Here is a 19,480-nt window from a genome sequence, read left to right as displayed (position 1 = left end):
ATCCAAGGACCCTGCCCAGTTCCTCCCAGCAAGTGCCAGCAAGTGGCTAGGAAACACGGCTGCTACTGTCTACTGAGACCTGTGGTCCTGGAAAGAGGACTTCACTGAGGGATGATGAATCCAAGCATTCATAAAACGGTGTGGGTGTGGAAAAGCCTAGCTAGTGTGGATGTCTTCATGACCTCTCTGTGCAGCCGTGGCTGAGTGGCCACCCCTCTCTGGGCCTGCAGTCTCAGCTGGACGCCTGGGAACAGTAGGAGACTGTGTGGCCCAGAGGCACAGCAGGTGCTTCTCTGCTGAGCGCACAAAGGAGCAGGTGACTGGCAATCACTGCATACCTATGCCAAGGGGCCAAGAACACTCCCCTGCACCTCTTTCTTCGTACCTGATGTTGAGGACATACTGATCTCCTGCTGTGTTCCAGGTGTCTTCTCCCCACTCTGCCACTGATTTTTTAAGACAGAGTTTCTCTGTGTAGCCTTGGCTGTCCTGAACTCACTCTGGCTGGTCTCGGACGCAGAGATCTGCCTGTCTCTGCCCCCAGAGTGCTGGTATTAAAGGCCACTACTGCTGGGCTTGTTCCCGATGTATCATCAGGCACTTTCTGGATGGTTCTTGAGCTATCCTTACTGAGCTCTGCATAGGCAGAGCCAATTCCATTTAACAGGTAAGAACCGAGACCCCACAAGGGTTATGCGGCTCAGTCAGGGCTTGTTTGCAGGTGAGCGGCGAGCGCTCTCAGGCTCAGACCACACTCTGCACCCCTTCTATTCCACACTCTACACAAGGCCCCCGTGGCACCACTTCCTCTGGGGTCCCCTTGGCAAGGCCATGAATGCCAGGGCCACTCCTGGGAGCCTTGAGGAACAAGGAGAAAGGGAAATGACAGTGGGGCACACTGTCTCAGAGTCTCGTCCAACTCCTTTTCTGTTGTGATCGAGGAGCTTCGAGGAGCAAAGGCTTTCGTCAGGTTTATAATTCCAAGCCCAACCCATCACTGAGTGAAGTCAAGGCAATCAAGATGGAACCTGAAGGCAGGCTTTCTCTCTGCTTCCCATGACACCACCCCTGACCAAGGCACTGATGTCTCAGCCAAAGCGACACAGCAGGACCGTGGAGGCTGCTGCTTCTTGTATCAAGCTAGATAGCTTCCTTAGCCTACGACCGCCTGCCCAGGGAATGGGCCCTCTCACGATGGGCGGGCCAGCCTAGACCAGTCCCCCACAGACATGACCGTGGGCGAGTATGATCTGATCTAGGTGTTTCTTCACTTGAGGCTGTCCTCTCAGGGCTGACAGCGATTCAGTTGTGTCCCAGGCGTCTGCACAGGGACTGCCACCTCAGGTACCTTGTCCTAGAAATTTGGGCTTCCTGTGGGCCTCATCTGAGGCTGTTCCTAAATTGAGACAAATTTAATCCCTGAACTCAGGGAAGCCCCAGCAGCCCTCTGGCTAGGAAGGAGGCGCTGAGAATTCAACACCCCTCCTGCTTACTAGGATCTTTCCCAGACGAGCCCCTCATTTGCTGTGTGGCCTCAGACCAGTGGCTGACCCTCTCTGGGCCTTATTTCTGGCTGAGAGCTACAGGCTCAGCCCCAGCTCAGCCTTACATGACACCCGCTCTGCCTGTGCGTCTGTCTGGCTCAGTTCCAGACAGTGCACAGCAGGGCTGTCACATGCTGATCCACGTGACAAGCGGCGGCTGGGGGCTCCATCCCACGCAGAAGACAGGGCCCTCAGTGCCCCTTGGCCCTACACCTATCCCAGCTTAGCTGACTCCTGCAGGGTTGGCAGCGGGGCGTGGGCCTGTGGGCCTCCCTTGCCCTCCCAGGTAGGTTGGGGAGCTGGGTGAGGCGGTGAGGAGCATCTCCTAGGTGCAAGGTTGGCACAGAGGCCCTGGCCAGCGGCCTCCAGGCTGACCCGGGGCACCTGCGGGGAAAGATTGCTTGGTGGCCTGGGCAGAGGTACAAAGGGTGTCTTTTTCTCACATACGTACATGTAACCCAGCCGCCAGCCTGTCTGCTCCTAGCAGCTGCTCAGGATCATCCCCTCTTTGTGCAGGCTCCCACAGGTGTCCCTGGGGTAGAGCCAGGCACAGCTCTGCACCCGCAGAGGAACAGGACCCCAGGGGCCACCTCAGCAGTACACAGTATCCTGACGGCTGTCCTGAGGGTGGCAGGCCAAGGCCCGTCCCCTCCAGGGCCCCATTTTCTCATTGTAAAATGTGAGGTTTGAGGGTGACGCCTTTGTGAGCGGGCTGCAGTTGGAGGTAGACGGAGGGTCACAGGTAGGCAGAGGCCTGGGGCACCGCTGGCGGAGAGAGGGCCTAGTCTTGAGACTGTCTCTGCACTCTGGGAAACCGAGACTCGGAGTAGACAATGCTGGGAGGCAGTGTTCAGCCTTTCTTGATATTCCAGGCTGGGATGTCAAGGGCCGCACCTTCACACTGAAATTCCCAGGCTCTCCTCCTAGTGGTGAGAACATGCTCACCTCTGCCTTCCCTCCCACCCTTCAGCCTCCCCTCTGTTCCCCGTTCCCCTCATTGCTCAGAACAGCATGTGACCCTGAATTAAAGCCACACTTCTCTGGGCCCTGCCTTCTTTTCTGTGATCTGAGAGAGTCTCCGGGCCTCTATGAGACAGATATTGTGGTAAAATCCCAGCTAGCAGCTTCCACCAGGCCTGGAGCCAAGGTCAGGCACTGGGCCAGGGCGGCCCCGCCCCAGGGGCAGGCATTGTTGAACCTTGCATAAAGGCAGGGCACAGGCAGGGCTGGACAGCCAGGAAGGCAGAAGGGCAGCTTGGTGAGGCCTCAGGTACTGTACCCAGGGAGATGGGAGTGGAGCTGTTACTGATCTGTCCTGGCTGGGATTTAGCCCAGCTACTCTGGGGTGCTGGGATCCCTATCTTGTCTGGAAACTGGCCGTTTCACACACAGGCAGCCTGTGTCTTTTAGCCTCTTCTGCTTACACCCTGGAGAGAAAAGGGAAGGAAGAGACTGAGGGGGAGGACTGAGGAGCTCAGAGTACAGGGCCCAGCTGCTCTCCTGAGTCTGCACTGCGCTCCCCTGCCCTTCTCCTCCTGGGGGACTCATTCTGTGAGGGGGAGGAGGGACATGGCTGCCATAAGAAAGAGCATGGCCTCCGACCCCTGAAGGCTCATCCGGGCACCGTTTCCAGGGCACTAGCTACCATGCAAGCCTGGTAGTTGGGGATGTTCCAAGGATCTTAGGAAAGACTCCTCCTCAACAATAAACTCAGCAGAGCCCAGTGAAAGGGAGGCAGGACCCGCTGTGCCTGGGGAGGGACCTTGTGGTTCCAGGGACTTCTTCTTCTGTAGCTTATCTATGCGAGGGCAGGGTCAGTCTCCAGGCCCAGGAACGTCTTGGTCCCAGCCCCCCAGGGATCTTGCATAGGAGACACTGCAGCCCAAAGCTCTGGATGATCTTCTGGAGCCCAGGGGCAAAGTCACACATAGGCCACAGAGGCCACACATAGGAGATTAGAGCCAATGCCCCTTCAGTTTCAGGGCCTGGGGGGAGGGGGTCTTTCAGCCTGACCTAGTGCCCCCACCTCTGGCAGTACTGATGAAGATCTCCGAGCCCTGAGACCACACCTTCCTTCACTGCCATCAAGATCCCCGCCTCCCTCCCGAGTCCTTATCCTGGAGTCCTCCTGTCCCAGCCCCCTGGTGCTGTTACCATCGCAGCCATCATGGCTAAGAGCTTCTGGGGGCCGTGCATGGACCAAGCCTTTCTAAACCTCTGCCTCTGAGTTTCCCCAACAGCGAGCTTACAGGTGGCACCAAGAACTGACCTATTTTGCTAAAGTAAAGAGTGAGCTGAAGAGCCCAACAGACCTGCCCCAGGACCACTAGCCGGTCAAGCTGCTGGGATTTGTGCCTAGGTCACTGAGCCCTGACCATGGAGGCTTGTGGTGTAGTTGGGGAAACTGAGGCAGGAAGGATGCAGGACTGAGCTTTCCAGCACAGGAACCCAGTGGGGTAGGCGAGAGCAGGGACCATCAGCTGAGCCCTTGCCTGGCGGCTCATCCCCTGGGTGAAGGAGTGCAGGCCCGCATTCTCAGTCCTTTTCCATTTTCTCTAGTTTCCAGGCTCACTCTGCAGCCCCAGCCACAGCAAGTGCCCATGCTGGCCCCGCCTACCATAGCCATATCAGTTTGTTTGTGCTTGTGTGGGCAGAGTCTCACGTAGCCCAGGCTGGTCTCAAGCTCACTACATAGCCAAGGATGACCCTGAACTCTGACCTTTCTGCCTACACTTCCCAAGGGATCAGATTCAATCCTCCTGCATGCCAGACAACACCCCACCAACAGAGCGACATCTCTAGCTCCTGTTCAGTAATTTTTTAAATTATTTATTTATTTTTTGTTTGTTTCTTTTCGAGACAGGGTTTCACTGTGTAGTAGCCATAGCTGTCCTGGAATTCTCTCCACAGACCAGGCTGGCCTCGAACTCACAGAGATCCACCTGCCTCTGCCTCCCGAGTGCTGGGATTAAATGCATGCGCCACCACCGCCCGGCATTTCTGTACGATTTTTAAAGCATTTATGATGTGGGGGGGGGGGTGCATCCCATGGCATGCATGTGGAAGTCAGAGGACAACTTTATGAAGCTGCTTCTCTCCTTCCACCTTTGTGTGGGTTCTAGAGAGAAAACTCAGGCCGTCCAGCTAGCATAGCAAGTTCCCTTACCCATATTTTTTTTTGACACAGTTTCATAAGGAAACCTTGGTTTATATGGAATTTGCTAGAACTCATAGTGATCACCTTGCTTCTGCCTTTCTACTGCTGGGATGGAGGCATGGTTTATCATATCGGGCTGATTACTGCTTTTAGAGGGATCCCTAGGCTCATGGTCCTATTCAAGCCCCAGGAAAACAGACACAGAAACTCCCACATCATCCTCAGGGAGACCCCCGGGCTCACCAGCCCTGGATCTAAGCAGTTGAGCTCTGGGCTTGGACAGGACAACATAGTGGGGATTGTTAGGAATGACGGGACTGAGGGACAGAGACACCAGAGGATTGGCTTTCCACGCTCACGGGGCTCTTCTCTTTCTGGTCCTGAACCGGCAGCTCACAAGCGTTGCCTCCTCCCAAGGACTGTCTGTTCCTCTCTGCACTCCAGGCTGCCCTGTTCTCATCCTCCAGGAATGGGGTGACTGAAGCAGGCAGTCTTCTGTGCCTCTGGGCAGAGGTTTTCCAATGTCAAGGAGCTGGGCATCCTCGGGCTAGCTTCTTGTCCTCTCTGTGCTCTGGTCTTCGTCTCCTTCAGTGGAGTGAGGAACGGTCCCCTTGTTGTGCGTTTAAAGGAGTCAGGGTGGACATCCTTATGGTCTTACCCAGGATGGGATGTACCCAGGGAGGGAGGATGGGGTGCAGTCCAGTGGAGCTAGACAGGAATCCCCCAGTGTCTGTCCACTGGGACTTCCCACTTGCCTTGTGATGTCTTAGTCTAAGACCACCTGATCCCAGGTGGCAGATGGCCTTGGCTCCTCTGCTCCATCAGGTCCGACCTGGCTTTCTAGCCCTTTTGGTGGGCACACCGTCAGGTTTCGGTCCACAGTGACCAACCTTGAGAAGACATTGTGGGCCCGGTGGGCAGCCCTGCAGGAGAGGTGTGTATCCTGCTGCCATGGTGAGTTAGCATCAGCGTTGCCAGGAACACTTCTGGAATGTTCCATATAGAGCCCACCCACAGAGCTCCCTTGCCCACAAGCCAGTGTTTGGTAGGCATGCTTGACATTTTTGTGGGCGCTGAAGAGCCTCCAGTGAGCAGGGGGGAGGAAGCGACTGTTGGTGGCGTGATTTCTTTTTCTTTACTCAGGGCTATGTGCGTTCACGTGTGTGAGTTCACCGTCTGGGGGATGCACATGTGCTTGTATGTGTAAGGAGGCCTGAGGTTTCCCCATAGCTCCCCACTTTTATTCTCTTTGAAGTGGGGTCTCTCAGTCAAACCCAGAACTTGCCAATCTGAGGCTTGTCCTGTCTGCTTTCCGAGGGAGGTTGGGGCCGTGGGGAGCTCACATGCATGCGCACTGGCCTTTACCTGGGCCTGGGAATCTGAACTCTGGTCCTCTTGCTTGCACAGCAAGAGCTTTGACCACAGAAGTCCTCCCTGCTCTGCTGGTGACTCATGGGCTGCTGGCCTTCCTCTGCCTTCCGGGAACAACGGCAGCTGCCTTGTGCTCAGATCTTCCAGAAAACCAGGCTTTCATCTTCTGTAACAGCAAGGAAACTGAGGCAGGTCAGAAGAGGCTTTGCCCCAGGTCTCTTGATAGTAGGAGAGCCCCAGGACACTCTGATGACACTCTGGGGTGGGGGTGGAGGATGTTGCTGTCTCTGTTGGAGCAGGAGGCCTGAAGGGTCAGCAATGGACCCTCGGCACAGCCGCTGAGGTGGCTCATCGCCCCAGATCACTGCTCCCACAAAGGCCCCCGGACAACAGCTGCCTGACAGGAGCAAAGCACTGGGCCCACCTGGGCCCAGCAGCAGACAGCAAGATTTCATCTTCACAAAACCTGACAGCTAAGACAGACACGATGCTGTGTGCTTATGATCGCAGCATTTAGGAGATACAAACAGGAGGACCTGAAGTTCAAGGCTATCATAGCTCCAGAGTGTGTGTCAGGGCAGCCTGCCTCACACTGAGCCAAGAAAACAAACAAACAAAACACCTGGGGCTGGAGAAATGACTCAGCAGATGAAATTTTTGCCGGTACAGATGCCCAGCGCCCACACAAGCACTGGTGGTGTGACAGCTGCCAGGAACTCTGTAGCCCAGAGGCGGAGAGAATAGATCCCCAGAGCAGACTGTCTGGCTACTCTAGTTCCCCTTCAAAGCTTTGTGTTTTATTATGTGTCTGTGGGAGTGAGTGCAGGTACTTGCAGAGACCAAAGGTGCCAGATCCCCTGGGGTTAAAGTCGCAGGTGGCATGGGCCACCTGATGTGGGTGCTGGGATTTGAATTCAGGTTTTCCAGAAGAGCAGCATGTCTGTCCTTAACTGCTGAGTTCACAACTCCAGTCCTAGATTGGTCTTATCTGTGAACTCGGGGTTCAGATGAGAGACTCTGACTTAATATTAAGGTGGAGAATGTTTGAGGACCCAGCATTAGCCTTGGGCCTGTATGGTCTTGGGAACACACATACATACACGCATGTACATCACAAGAGAGGCCACTGTAAGAGTGATGAAGAGCACTGGAGTGGGTTTCAGTTACACGGAGACCTGAAGTCACAGGGAAAGAGGAAAGGGTCCCCAATCGGTCCTTGGTACCAGGCCAAGCAGCAAATGTGTCATAGGGCTCCTCTGATGAGGTTCTTGTAAACAGGCATGAGCCCAGGGGAATATCAGGCCCCTTTCCTGTCTGCCAGTCCCGGCTGGTGACGGCCCATCAGCCCACCTGGCACTCCTCCCTACCCATCCCCTTCTCTTGTGGTCCAGTTGGCATCGCGGCTGAGGTGAGCAGGAGGGTCTCTGGGAAGCCCAAGCCATTTTTCCCTTTGTGCCAAGGGGGCTGAAAGTGTGCCAAAGGTCACCCCAGATCTCTGAGCTGCCACCAGCCAGCCTGGCTCCTCTTGTGCAGTGCTCCTGAGCTAGGTGACTGCAGTGGCGTCCCTCACTGTCTCCCATTCCTGTCCACTCTACGCAGGCCAGGCAGGTGGGGGGGAGTATAGCCCCTGGGAGGGCACTAGAGCAGGGGCCTTGCGTCAGCGCTAACTTCACTGAAATCCATTGAACTCCCCTGCCCAGCCTTACCGATACCCTGTCCTGCAGCCTCCTATAGCCCACCCGGCAGAGGGAGGCACGCCTCTGTCTCAAAGGCCACTCTTGTCACCAGTGGAGTTGTCCCAGGGAGGCCCTGGGGAGAACTGTGAGGCACTGGTGCTGGACAGGGGCTGGGGAAGGTCACCAAGGTGGGGGTGGTCCAAGCCACGCGATTCACACTGTGCTGTCTTGCAGGATGGATTCGTTTGAGGACACACTGCGGCAGCTGCGGGAGGCCTTCAACAGCGGGCAGACGCGGCCGGCGGAGTTCAGGGCTGCACAGCTGAAAGGCCTGGGCCGCTTCCTTCAAGACAACAAACAGCAGCTGCAGGAGGCGCTGGCCCAGGACCTAGGCAAGGTAGCATGGAGGAGGGACAGTGGGGTAGGGGTGTGCATGACCCCGGGTCAGAAAGGGTGGTACAGCTGGGATAAGGGACACAGCTCAGCCACATCCTCCACGAAGAGGAGCTGAAAGCCCGTGGAACCCCAGCTCCTGTCGTGAACCACAGCTGACTGGTGGCCCCTGTCCATCTGTCCCCTATCTACTCTGCAGCTATTTATGGGAAACTTGGTATGTGCTTGGTACTGGTGCCAGGACAGGTTCTAGGAACACACAGAGAGCAAAGAGCCTGTGTCTCCAGAGCTGACCTCTGCCGGGGAAGGGGTGGAGACAATATGGCATGTGATCTGGTAACATGTGAGATGCAGACATCACAGTGTTAAGTCAGGGGTCAGACGGTGGTGCTGGTTTATATGTGGGGGGTCAATGCAGGTTTTTCTGAGAAGGAGAGGCCTTGGAACAGAGATAGGAAGCAGGGAGAAAGAGCTGCACGGACATCAGAGGAAGAGGCCCAACAGCAAAGGCAAAGGTCCTGCCTGAGGCAGGAGAGCTTGATGTGCCTGTAACTGAGGAACTACAGAGACCAGAGGGCTGGAGAGTGAGAGACAGAGAGACGTGGTGAGAAGGCCTGAGGAAGTGGACCACGCCCTGAAGGACTTGGGTCTCACTTGGCACTGTGGACATCACAGCCTCTGTACCCTGGAGGTTCTGGAGTGTCCTCCCAAATCCAGCAGCAGCCATGCCGGGTCTCCCAGTCCTAAGATGGCTGCCCAACAGATCTGTCCCAGTGAGTTCCTCTCCTCTTTATCCCCTGCTGTTACCCTAGTGGCTTCTCCAGTCTGATGGGTGCTCCTGGAACTGATTCTCACCAGCCCCGCCCAGCACCCCCAAGACCTGACCTTTCCCCCTTCTGCTCAGGTTCCACCTCTGCTGTGATATTCGATTCCATAAATCTGGACCTTATAAAGGAGGCAGCGGCCCAGAAAATTCAACCTGGTTCCTCCCTCTGATCCAGTCAGACTACTCACTGTCTCAACCCTTGGCCCGTGGTGCCTGCCCAGTGGTCAGACTCTCATCTGAGCCCAAGCACTCCTCCTGCTGGACAGTCACACCCAGCTATCCCCAGGGGAGGGTGCAGAGAAGGCAGTTTCTTGCCTAGAGACACACAGTCAGGAAAAGCAGGACCTGAGGAAGAAGGTCTCCTGAGGTCACTGTGCCCACTGTGTGCATACTGATTTCTAACTGCCCCACCCCACAAACCTCGATAGGGACCTCAGGAGATGCCAGGCTTGCTGTGAGTGGTGTGTGGCTGAACATCGCCTGAACCATGCTCAGCTACTGGAAGTACAGTGGGGTTGGGTGGCTCAGAACACCCACCTGGCTTTGCATGGCATAGCCCCTTGTATGGTCTTCCTGGCACTCTGAACCACCTCTGCAGGCCTCCTTCTTCTGCTGCTCTCCAAGAGAACTCGTATTTCAATGGCCACAATTCATCCTGGCTCTGGCATCCCTGACCCTGAAGCCTGGGTCCCTCCTAGAGTCCGGGGCAGAGTGTAGAGCCTGCAGAACGCAAAAGCATGGTCCTGGCTTTTCTGAGATGGGATCTTAACCTTATTACAAAGCCGAGAATGACCTTGAACTCTTGACCCTCCTGCTTCTGCCTCCTCAGGGCTAGGTGTGTGCCATCGTGCCCAGTCTACGTGTTGCTGGGGATGGAACCCAGGGTTTTGTGTTTGTTAGGCAAGCTCTCTACTGCTGAATCCCATCTCCATTCCATCCCATTGATTTTTGTCTTCTTACTTCTCCCCTGACACTAGGTACTGTCCCCCTGGGCTGTGGGAAAAAGACCATTGACCGAGGAGAATCATGCCTTGTGCCCCTCTCTCTAAGCAGAAGCAGAGCAAGCCCCAGCTGCCAGCACAGGGTCTTTGCACCTGCTAGGCTCTCTTCCCACTGTATTCTGCCTCCAGGTGCCCATGGCTCCCTGGAGCGCGTGAATGAATAAATGAAGGACAGAGATGTAGCACCTTTGGGAAGAAAGCTGTACCTCCCCACTCTCCAGCTCTTTGCTGCTTTAGGACAGCCCTGACCCTCACTCTCTTCTGTAGTCAACTTTTGAGTCAGAAGTATCTGAGATCGCCATCAGCCAGGCTGAGGTGGACCAGGCCCTCCGGAACCTGAGGTCTTGGATGAAGGATGAGAAAGTGTCCAAGAATCTGGTAAGCTGGGGGACAGGGACAGGACGGCAGGTGGGCTTTGGGAACTGTTTGCTCCCACAGTGTGGTTCTACAGAGCCTCACTGCTCTCCCTGGCCCAGGCCACACAGCTGGACTCAGCCTTCATCCGGAAGGAGCCCTTCGGCGTGGTGCTCATCATTGCGCCCTGGAATTATCCCTTGAACCTGACTCTTGTGCCGCTGGTGGGGGCCATTGCTGCAGGTGAGACCCCTACCTTTCCACAGCCCTAGTCACTGGAGAACACAGGGCTACCTAGGAAACCAGAAAAGGAAGGCAGGGGAGCTGGCACCCTGCTCCCAGGCGGCCCCTGGCCAGGGTCTGTCCGTCATTTCTGATTCTTTGACTGAGAGCTAGTGTGGCCAGCACACACCCTGCATGGCTGCCCTCTCCGAGTCTTCCCTCTGTGCTGACTGCAGGAAACTGTGTGGTTCTCAAGCCCTCGGAGACCAGCAAGGCCATTGAGAAGATCCTGGCTGAGGTCCTGCCCCGCTACCTGGACCAGGTAACCAAGAATAGTGGAGGCCTAGGACTGGGCAGCTCCCTGTGGGGGTAAGGCAGGGGACACGTCCCAACCTCAGGAGGGCCTTCAGTGTGGGGGAGTGAATTTGAGGGGGGTTGTGCTTGCTCATGTGTATGTGTGCGCATGTATGTTTATGGTGGTGTACAAAAGAGTTCCACATTAGCCCGGAATAGAGTATAACAAAGGCTTATTTATCTGGGGATAAACTCACAGAAAAGGTAGCCATATGCAGTCCTCTGCTGGGAACTGGAACAGAGACCAGCAGCAAAAAGGCCCCATGCATGTCTGTATTTATAGTACATGAGACCGGGCCCAAAGTGGGCCAGTATCATAAAGACTATTGGCTGAGTTCCCACAGCACCTCCTCCTTTTGTCTAAATAAGAGCATTCTAACTAATACAAAACTATATACAAGAACAAATATCAAGTATTGTCCAGGGAAAAGAAGAGGCAAAAACATACATAAAAATTAGAATTATTAGACAACAATGCAGACACTAAGAGAAACTTACATAGATCTAATCTACATGGGAAGTAGGAAGTAGAAAAAGACAAGATCTCCTGAGTAAATTGGGAGCATGGGGACCTTGGGGGAGGGTTGGAGGGGGGAGGGGAGAGGCAGGGAGGGGAGCAGAGAAAAATGTAGAGCTCAATAAATATCAAAAAAATTAGAATTACAGTCAGCATGAACAACATCAAACAAGAAACATATGCTAAATGTTTCAATAGTTATCCTATCCTAAGGGCTCTAAGTCTTATATTAAAAATGTCTTAGCTAAGTCATGAGAGGAAAGTAACTGACTGTCTAGTCTTCAACCACATCAAAGACCTGAGAAGGGAAATAATATTACTTGAGTAAACAAGAAGTGCAATCAAGTGACTTCCAAAAGATACAAAAAATAAGAGACCACCAGCTAGCTCCCACAGCATGCTTCTGTGTAAGAGACCGCCAGCTAGCTCCCACAGCATGCTTCTGTGTAAGATACCACCAGCTAGCTCCCACAGCATGCTTCTGTGTAAGAGACCACCGGCTAGCTCCCACAGCATGCTTCTGTGTAAGAGACCACCGGCTAGCTCCCACAGCATGCTTCTGTGTAAGAGACCACCGGCTAGCTCCCACAGCATGCTTCTGTGTAAGAGGAGGCCAGGCTCAACCTCTGGTGTTTCTTTAAATGTTCACCCCGCGTTTTAACACAAGGGCTCTCACTGGTTCCTGGAATGGAAAATTTGGCTAGACTAGTTGGCCAGTGAGTCTCTGGGATCTGTCTTTCTCCACTGCTCCGTGCTGGAATTACATGCCTGCCATTACACCTGGCTTTTCAGTGGGTGCTCAGGATGGAACTCCAGTCCTCATGCTTGCACAGCAAGCACTTGGCCTGCTGAGTGGCTTCTCCAGTCTTGGTCTCTTCTATTTTTTTGGGGGGGGGGGAGGGCCTCACTCTGTAGCCAAGGCTAGCCTCAAACTCATAGTGCTCCTCCTACCTCAGCTTCCTGAGAGCTGAGCTACAGGAATGAGTCTCTGTCCTTGGCTAGGGGACCCCTTCTGAGCTGCACGGCCTTGGCTACATTACTATGCCCCACTTCAGTCTCCCTTCTAGGATTTAGCCAGGGCAGTCTGTCCCCTGGGGTCCTATAGCTGGCCCTAGCTTCATTCTTGCTCAGCCCCCCAGAAGTTCTCAGGAAGGGTTGTCCAAGTCTGGATGAAGCAAAGTGGGCAGGCTCCAGGCAGGCTGGACCACCCCTGAACTCAGAAGCTGGGTCTGAGGACTTCTGTCTGCCCCGCCCCCCACAGAGCTGCTTTGCCGTGGTGCTGGGTGGACCTCAGGAGACAGGGCAGCTGCTGGAACACAGGTTCGACTATATCTTCTTCACAGGTAAGGTTCGGGGGTGGCTCCAGCCTCCAGACCCTTAGGGAAGACAGATGCTCATGTTCACAACCACCAACCAAGCTCAACCTTGAGCCAAAAGTCTGCCCAGGCCAAGCTCCTACTTAGTCAGACCCTAACAGCAGACCCCACGACCTCCCTTCAGCCCTGAGAGCAGACCCCACGACCTCCCTTCAGCCCTGAGAGCAGACCCCATAACTTTGCTTCAGCCCTGAGAGCAGACCCCACGACCTCCTTCAGCCCTGAGAGCAGACCCCACGACCTCCTTCAGCCCTGAGAGCAGACCCCACGACCTCCTTCAGCCCTGAGAGCAGACCCCACGACCTCCTTCAGCCCTGAGAGCAGACCCCACTACCTCCTTCAGCCCTGAGAGCAGACCCCACGACCTCCTTCAGCCCTGAGAGCAGACCCCACGACCTCCCTTCAGCCCTGAGAGCAGACCCCACAACCTCCCTTTAGCCCTAACAACAGGCCCTGTGCCAACAGGTGAGAGGTTGCCCCGGGGTGCTGAAGGGCTGCAGTGCCCAACCTAGGGTTGCCCTGCTGGCCAGGATAGGATCTGCACCCAAGCTCTTACTTAGTGCTGCTAGCTCTCAGAGGTCACCTGCCATTATACTAGCAAGTCCCCGGTCCCAGACAGCTTGCTTCAAGGGACCATGATGCAGTTTCTGAAAGATAGAAAAGGAAGAGGAGGTAGTGGGCATGCTTCCAGGGCCTGAGCAAAAGCTGGCTGGCTTCTGATGTGCAGGTGGTTAGAGCAAGTGAGAGGTGGGCTTTGAACTTCCCTCTAGATCTTGCCTCAAGCCTAGGAAAGGCCCTGCTGGGGACAGGGAAAACTGCCGAAGCAAAGGTGGATTGGTCTTCCTTGTGGGGAAAAACCATTGGTAACAGTCTCAGTAGGCAGGGTAGGAGGCAGGGACCGTCAAAGTCACCCCTACACCTTCAGTCATGGTGGCCCTTAGGTGAGGTTCTCACGGCTAGGTGCAGAGGCAAGGCAAAGCCCAAGGCCAGTTTTCAAGGCAGGTCCCAACAGACCTGGCTGAGATCTCGCTGCAAGGCCCATGACTGATCCAGTCTGTTCTCATCTGTACAGCTGAGGCAATCCAAAACACAGTCTGCATAGAAGACAGAGTCTTTCCATGACTAGCCTATAGTCCTTAGGAAGAATATCAGAGTCTATCCATTACCATAGCTACAGTCCTTAGGAAGAACATCAGCCCCTCCTCCCAAAACCAGTTGAGTACACAAGACTGTATGTCAGAGGCTGTATGTTCTGGATTCTTTTTGTTTTGTTTTTGGAGACAGGGTTTCTCTGTGTAGCCCTGACAGTCCTGGAACTTGCTCTGTAGATCAGGCTTTCCCCGGACTCACAGAGATCTGCCTGCCTCTGCCTCCTGAGTGCTAGGATTCTGGAGTCTTTTATCAGTGTGTAAGGTGCTGGGAATGAAACCCCAAACTTCATTCGTGACAGGAAAATGCTCTACCACTGAGCCATACTCTCAGCCCTTGGGTTGTCGCTCTTATTTGGGTTTGGCTTGTTTTTTTCCAGACAAGGTCTCATGTAACCCAGGCTGGCCTCAGACTCACTATGTAGCTGAGGGTGGCCTGGAATTCCTGACACTTTGGCCTCTATCTCCCCAGTGCAGGAATTACAGGACTGTACAATCAGAGCCACTGTTTGAAACAGGATCTCAGTGTAGCCCAGGCTGGCACTGAACCTGAGGTACTCTTCTAGCTCAGCTTTCTGAGCACCGGGATCACAGGCACAGGCAAGCGTCCCGTTGCCAGGTGCCACTGCAGTGTTTGAACTAAAGAGAGCAGAGAGCAAACAAGGACTGGGAGAATTACAGTGCTGCAGACAAGGACCAGGACGGCCTGGAGGAGGAGCAGATGGGGGCAGGACTTGGGGAGGAGCCTGCAGACCAGGAACTCTGGGAAGAAGAATGCGAGACAGAGAGGAGGAACTGAGCATCAGTCGGGCTGAACTAGGCTGTGGCCTTAGAGGACAAGGCAGAGGACATCAGAGGTTTCAGGAGATGGAGAGATGCCTTGTGCTATGACAGGCTGGAGAAAAAGCTGTAAGTTGGGCCAGGGACAGAAGCAGATACAGGTAGAAGCTGAAGGCTCCACCCGGGAGAGGCTCATGGAGTCCCATTCACTGTTGGGAGTGCAGGATAAATTCTTCCTTTGGAGCCCCTGTGCGGGATCCAGGTGAGGCCACCCACTTAGCCAATTGACTAGTGAGCCACTCTAGGCCCTTTCCATGTACCCAGGGAACGCTTATGTAGGCAAGATCGTGATGGCTGCTGCTGCCAAATACCTGACGCCCATCACCCTGGAGCTGGGGGGTAAGAACCCCTGCTACGTGGACGATGACTGCGACCCCCAGACTGTGGCCAACCGCGTGGCCTGGTTTCGCTACTTCAATGCTGGCCAGACCTGTGTGGCCCCTGATTACATCCTGTGTAGCCAGGAGATGCAGGAGCGGCTGGTACCTGCCCTGCAGAATGCCATCACACGTTTCTATGGAGACAACCCACAGACCTCCCCCAGTCTGGGCAGAATCATCAACCAGAAACATTTCAAGCGGCTCCAGGGCTTGCTGGGCTGTGGCCGCGTGGTCATTGGTGGCCAGAGCGATGAGAGCAATCTCTACATTGGTGAGTCCCTCTCTTCCCAACCTGGGCCAAGACCTTTCTATGCTGGACTACAGGTCTCAGCCTGTGTCTGAATCCTCTGCCCCACTTCTCGAGCCTGGCCTGAGTACCCAGTCCTGGGTGCCCAGTTCACAGCACCCCATCACTGTGACTTTGAGCCTGTGACTCCCCAACTCTGGATCCACTGGGCTATGACCCCACTTGAGAGGTTCAGAGTATGGCTTAAACTTTTGTTCTAGCTTTTCTTGCTCTGTGAGACTCTAGACCGCAAGTGTGAGGTCCTAGGGAGTTAGGCCCTGGGTCTGCCCTGTGTGGAGAACAGGCTTTGCCTTCATTGGAGCCCCTCTAGCTGGACACGTCTTGCCCATGGGTGAGGCTGAGTTGCCCCTTGTATTGCAGCACCCACAGTGTTAGTGGACGTGCAGGAGACGGAGCCTGTGATGCAGGAGGAGATCTTTGGGCCCATCCTGCCTGTGGTGACTGTGAGGAGCCTGGATGAGGCCATTGACTTCATCAACCGGCGGGAGAAGCCACTCGCACTGTACACCTTCTCTAAGAGAAGCCAGGTGGGATGAAGTACCAGTAGTGAGCTGTGTGTGTGTGGGGGGGAACAGAGGGTACACGCCCCTCTGAGTAGTTATAGGACTTCAGGCATGGTGGCCTCTTGGCTTTGCCCCTGCCCTCCTTCCCAGAAGTCAAACCCTACCCGGGCCAAACTCTCCTGGATGACATCACAGACAATTTTTTGAGATAGGGCCTCATGAAGCCCAGGCTAGCTTTAAACTATGTAGTCTTGGATTGAACCTGACCCTTCTGACTCCACCCCTGAGTGTTAGGACCATAAATGCGTGCACTGACACCTGGTTATTTTTGATCCTGGGGAAACAGATCTAATGCTTCCTGCACATGAGACAAAACTTACCAAATTAGGCTGTGAGATGGCTCAGTAGTTAAGAGCACTTGGTGCTCTTGCAGAGGACCCAGATTTGGCTCCCAGCACCACCTGCTGTTTGGCAATGACCCATAACTCCAACTCCAGATCCCAGGGATCTGATGCCCTCTTATTATTTCCTCAATCACCAAGCACATACGTGGTACATATACATGCATGCAGGCAAAACATACACATAAAATAAATCTCTAAAGATTAAAACAAACAACTGACCAATTAAGGGGACCGGTGAGATAGCTCAGTCAGTAAAAACATCCAATCTCCAAGAATCCTGTGGTAGAAGAACAGACTCCCATATGGTTTTCTCCCACAAAATCATCACTGAGACTAGTACACATAAACACACTATAAATAAATGCAATAAATTAAAAAAAAAACCCGGGCTGGAGAGATGGCTCAGCAGCTAGAGCATTGCCTACTCTTCCAAAGGTCCTGAGTTCAATTCCCAGCAACCACATGGTGGCTCACAACCATCAGTAATGAGGTCGGGCTGAGGCAATTCTGCACCCTGTGCACTTCACCAGACAAAGCCCACCTCAGAGCTGGCATCACTGAATAACACGAAATTAAGTAGGGCAAACCTGTCTCCTTTCCCTTGAGCCTTCTCAGACCTGCAGACTGCAGGAAAACCCTTCAAGGAAGTCAGGCAAGGCCAATCTCAGGCTGCTGAGTCCAAACCTGGCCTTAGCGGCCCAAACTCATCCCACAAAGTCTCTCCCTTCTCTCTCATGAAAACTGTCACAAGACTCAGCAGCTACCTCTTGTGCCCACTCTACCTTTCCCAGATGATGCCAGGTCTTATGATTTCTCCTTTGTGCCAGGGTTGCACAAAGGTGGACACACAGAGAACGTGTCCCCGGGGTGGAGTCTGTGGGTATGTTCCATTAGACCCACCTTAGACCTCAGTCCCTATTGAAACAAGGTGCAGCCAGATGTGCTAAGCAAGTTCCTCTTTCTCTCCCAGGTGATCAAACAAGTCCTGGCCCGGACCAGCAGCGGAGGCTTCTGCGGGAACGATGGCTTCATGCACTTGACCCTGTCCAGCCTTCCTTTCGGAGGAGTGGGTAGGTGGCAGCAGCCCTCTGCCTCCTGGGCTGATCCGCGGTCGCATCCTCACTCTGCTGCTCGAGCGCCCTGACTACAGGACGTGCGGCTCACCCTCAGGGGAGCGGACACGAGAGGAAGCCCCCTCCACAGACCGTGTCCACCTAGCCTGCCTCCCACCTCCCTACAGTCTGTGGTGGAACCTTCAGGTTTTGGCTTTTTCATAGCCACCCATCCACACACTCAGTCCTGGTGCCTTCACCTCCATGGTAGGGTCAGATGATGCTCCCTCAGCCTTCACAGTTCCGGCGACCCCAGCTCTGGGCCCCTCTGCTTCCCGGAGGGATGTGGAGATGCTCCCCCCCACACAACTGTAAATGTCACAGCTGTATCCCAGCAAGCCTAAAAGCATGTGGCCCTGGCAGTCACTTCTTCTTTGGGTCTACTTTCTCACTGAAAGTGTCCTTGTCATAATCAGTACTGGAATGACAGCATGGTCTGGCCCATCCAGGTCTTGCCCTGGAGCCCTGCTCCCATTCCCCTCCCTTAGTCTGTTGTGGGTTACTGAGCTTGGCCCTGACATGTTACCCACCTTCAGCGCTAAGTTGCCCCCAAGCCACAGTCCTCCCCACCCCCTTTCCTCCCCACCCACACTCTATCTGGCTCACTCTACGTTCCTCTGGCTTTACTCTTCCAACAAGCCAGCTCCATTCTTCCCAACTCCATCCAGGCCATGTCCCCTGGACTTTCTGAGCTGAGTCCTTCTCTCTTCCTAGACACTAAGAACTATACAGGTTTGAAGATGTCTACCACAACCCTAGGAGGAGGGTGCCACTGTCACAGGAGGAGTCTGAGGCAGTCACTTGCCCAAGCGACATACCTGTTTAGGACAGGGCTCGGATTTAACTTTGGGCAGCCGGGCTCGAGAATTCATGCCCTTGACTTCAGTTTGCCTGTTCCAGATCAAAACCTGGCATAGTGGTCTGGTGGCAGGCTCGGAGTCCAGCCTTCTATCTGTAATGTCTTGCGATCAGTCCACTGAACAGATGGGGAAAGAGGCTCAGATAGCCCACCCGTTAGAACACAGTCTATGTGATGTCCTCTTAGCTGGCCTTTAAGGACCTAAAGCCCATGTCCCATGCTGCCCACAGGATCGAGCGGGATGGGCAGGTACCACGGCAAGTTCTCCTTCGACACCTTTTCCAACCAGCGTGCCTGTCTGCTGCGCAGCCCCGGGATGGAGAAAATCAATGACCTTCGTTACCCGCCTTACTCCAGCCGAAACCTCAGGGTGCTCCTGATGGCCATGGAGGAGAGGAGCTGCAGCTGCACACTACTATGAGGGCACTGGGGCCACAGGGCCTCCCTGGGACACAGCTGCTGGGGAAGTGGTCTGCTTGGGCCAGGTGGCAGAGCAGTTGGCTCAGCCGCCCTCCCTCTGGGGCTTCCCTTTAGGACCTCTGACTGTTCTGATTGGGACAGGCTATGGGTGGATGTGAGAAGGGGTGTGGCCTGTCTCCTCCAGTGCTACCCATGGCATTAGGGAGGAACGGGCACTTCTGAACTGCCCACCTTCTTGTGGGTAGTGTTGCAGGGAAGCAGTGGTACATGGCATAGGCCACATCCTGTGACCAGGCATGTTTAGGTCCGCGGAGCCTCGGGTTTCTACCTGCACAATCGGAACGAATTAACAGCCTCCAGTCGCCGGGAGTATTAAAAGCAGGAGGGCTGACCACAAGCTACAGGTGTCTTGTCTCTTTTTGGAGGGAGGTGCTGCCTCAAGGTTAAGGCTAAGATCTCTCCCTCAATGACTCCCCTCCCCTCAATTCTGCACATGGTACCCCCATCTACTCCATTCTACTCAGAAGTGAAACATCCCACCAACATCGGCCCCACGCTCCATGGGATGGCGTTTCCAGCCACTCAACTACTAAAACCCCAAATTTTGACATCCTGTCTCCTCTCCCGGCCAGGTTTGACCAAGTCAACATGTCCTTCCTGGCCCGCAGGACTCCTAAAGGGAGCCTTCCCTGACCACTCCAAACAAGACATGCAGA

The 19,480-nt window shown here is 54.6% G+C and overlaps 1 protein-coding gene across 2 annotated transcripts; it reads left to right on the top strand.

Moving 5' to 3' along the window:
• The first annotated feature begins 1,699 nt into the window (after positions 1–1,699).
• Positions 1,700–19,161, top strand: Aldh3b1 (aldehyde dehydrogenase 3 family member B1). 2 transcript variants are annotated; one of them, XM_075972978.1, is made up of 10 exons: positions 1,700–1,830; positions 7,983–8,145; positions 10,236–10,346; positions 10,445–10,565; positions 10,781–10,866; positions 12,677–12,758; positions 15,044–15,430; positions 15,827–15,993; positions 17,344–17,443; positions 18,575–19,161. In XM_075972978.1, exons 2-10 carry the CDS (start codon positions 7,984–7,986, stop codon positions 18,763–18,765), a joined length of 1,407 nt encoding a protein of 468 aa, XP_075829093.1. In that variant the 5' UTR covers positions 1,700–1,830; position 7,983; the 3' UTR covers positions 18,766–19,161. The 2 variants fall into 2 exon arrangements, with proteins under 2 accessions (XP_075829093.1, XP_075829092.1); XM_075972977.1 differs by lacking the exon at positions 1,700–1,830 and adding an exon at positions 2,712–2,814.
• The last annotated feature ends 319 nt before the right edge of the window (positions 19,162–19,480 follow it).

Source organism: Microtus pennsylvanicus, chromosome 5 (assembly GCF_037038515.1).
Source record: "Microtus pennsylvanicus isolate mMicPen1 chromosome 5, mMicPen1.hap1, whole genome shotgun sequence".
Taxonomy (NCBI): domain Eukaryota; kingdom Metazoa; phylum Chordata; class Mammalia; order Rodentia; family Cricetidae; genus Microtus; species Microtus pennsylvanicus.
This window is presented reverse-complemented; position numbering and strand designations above follow the sequence as displayed.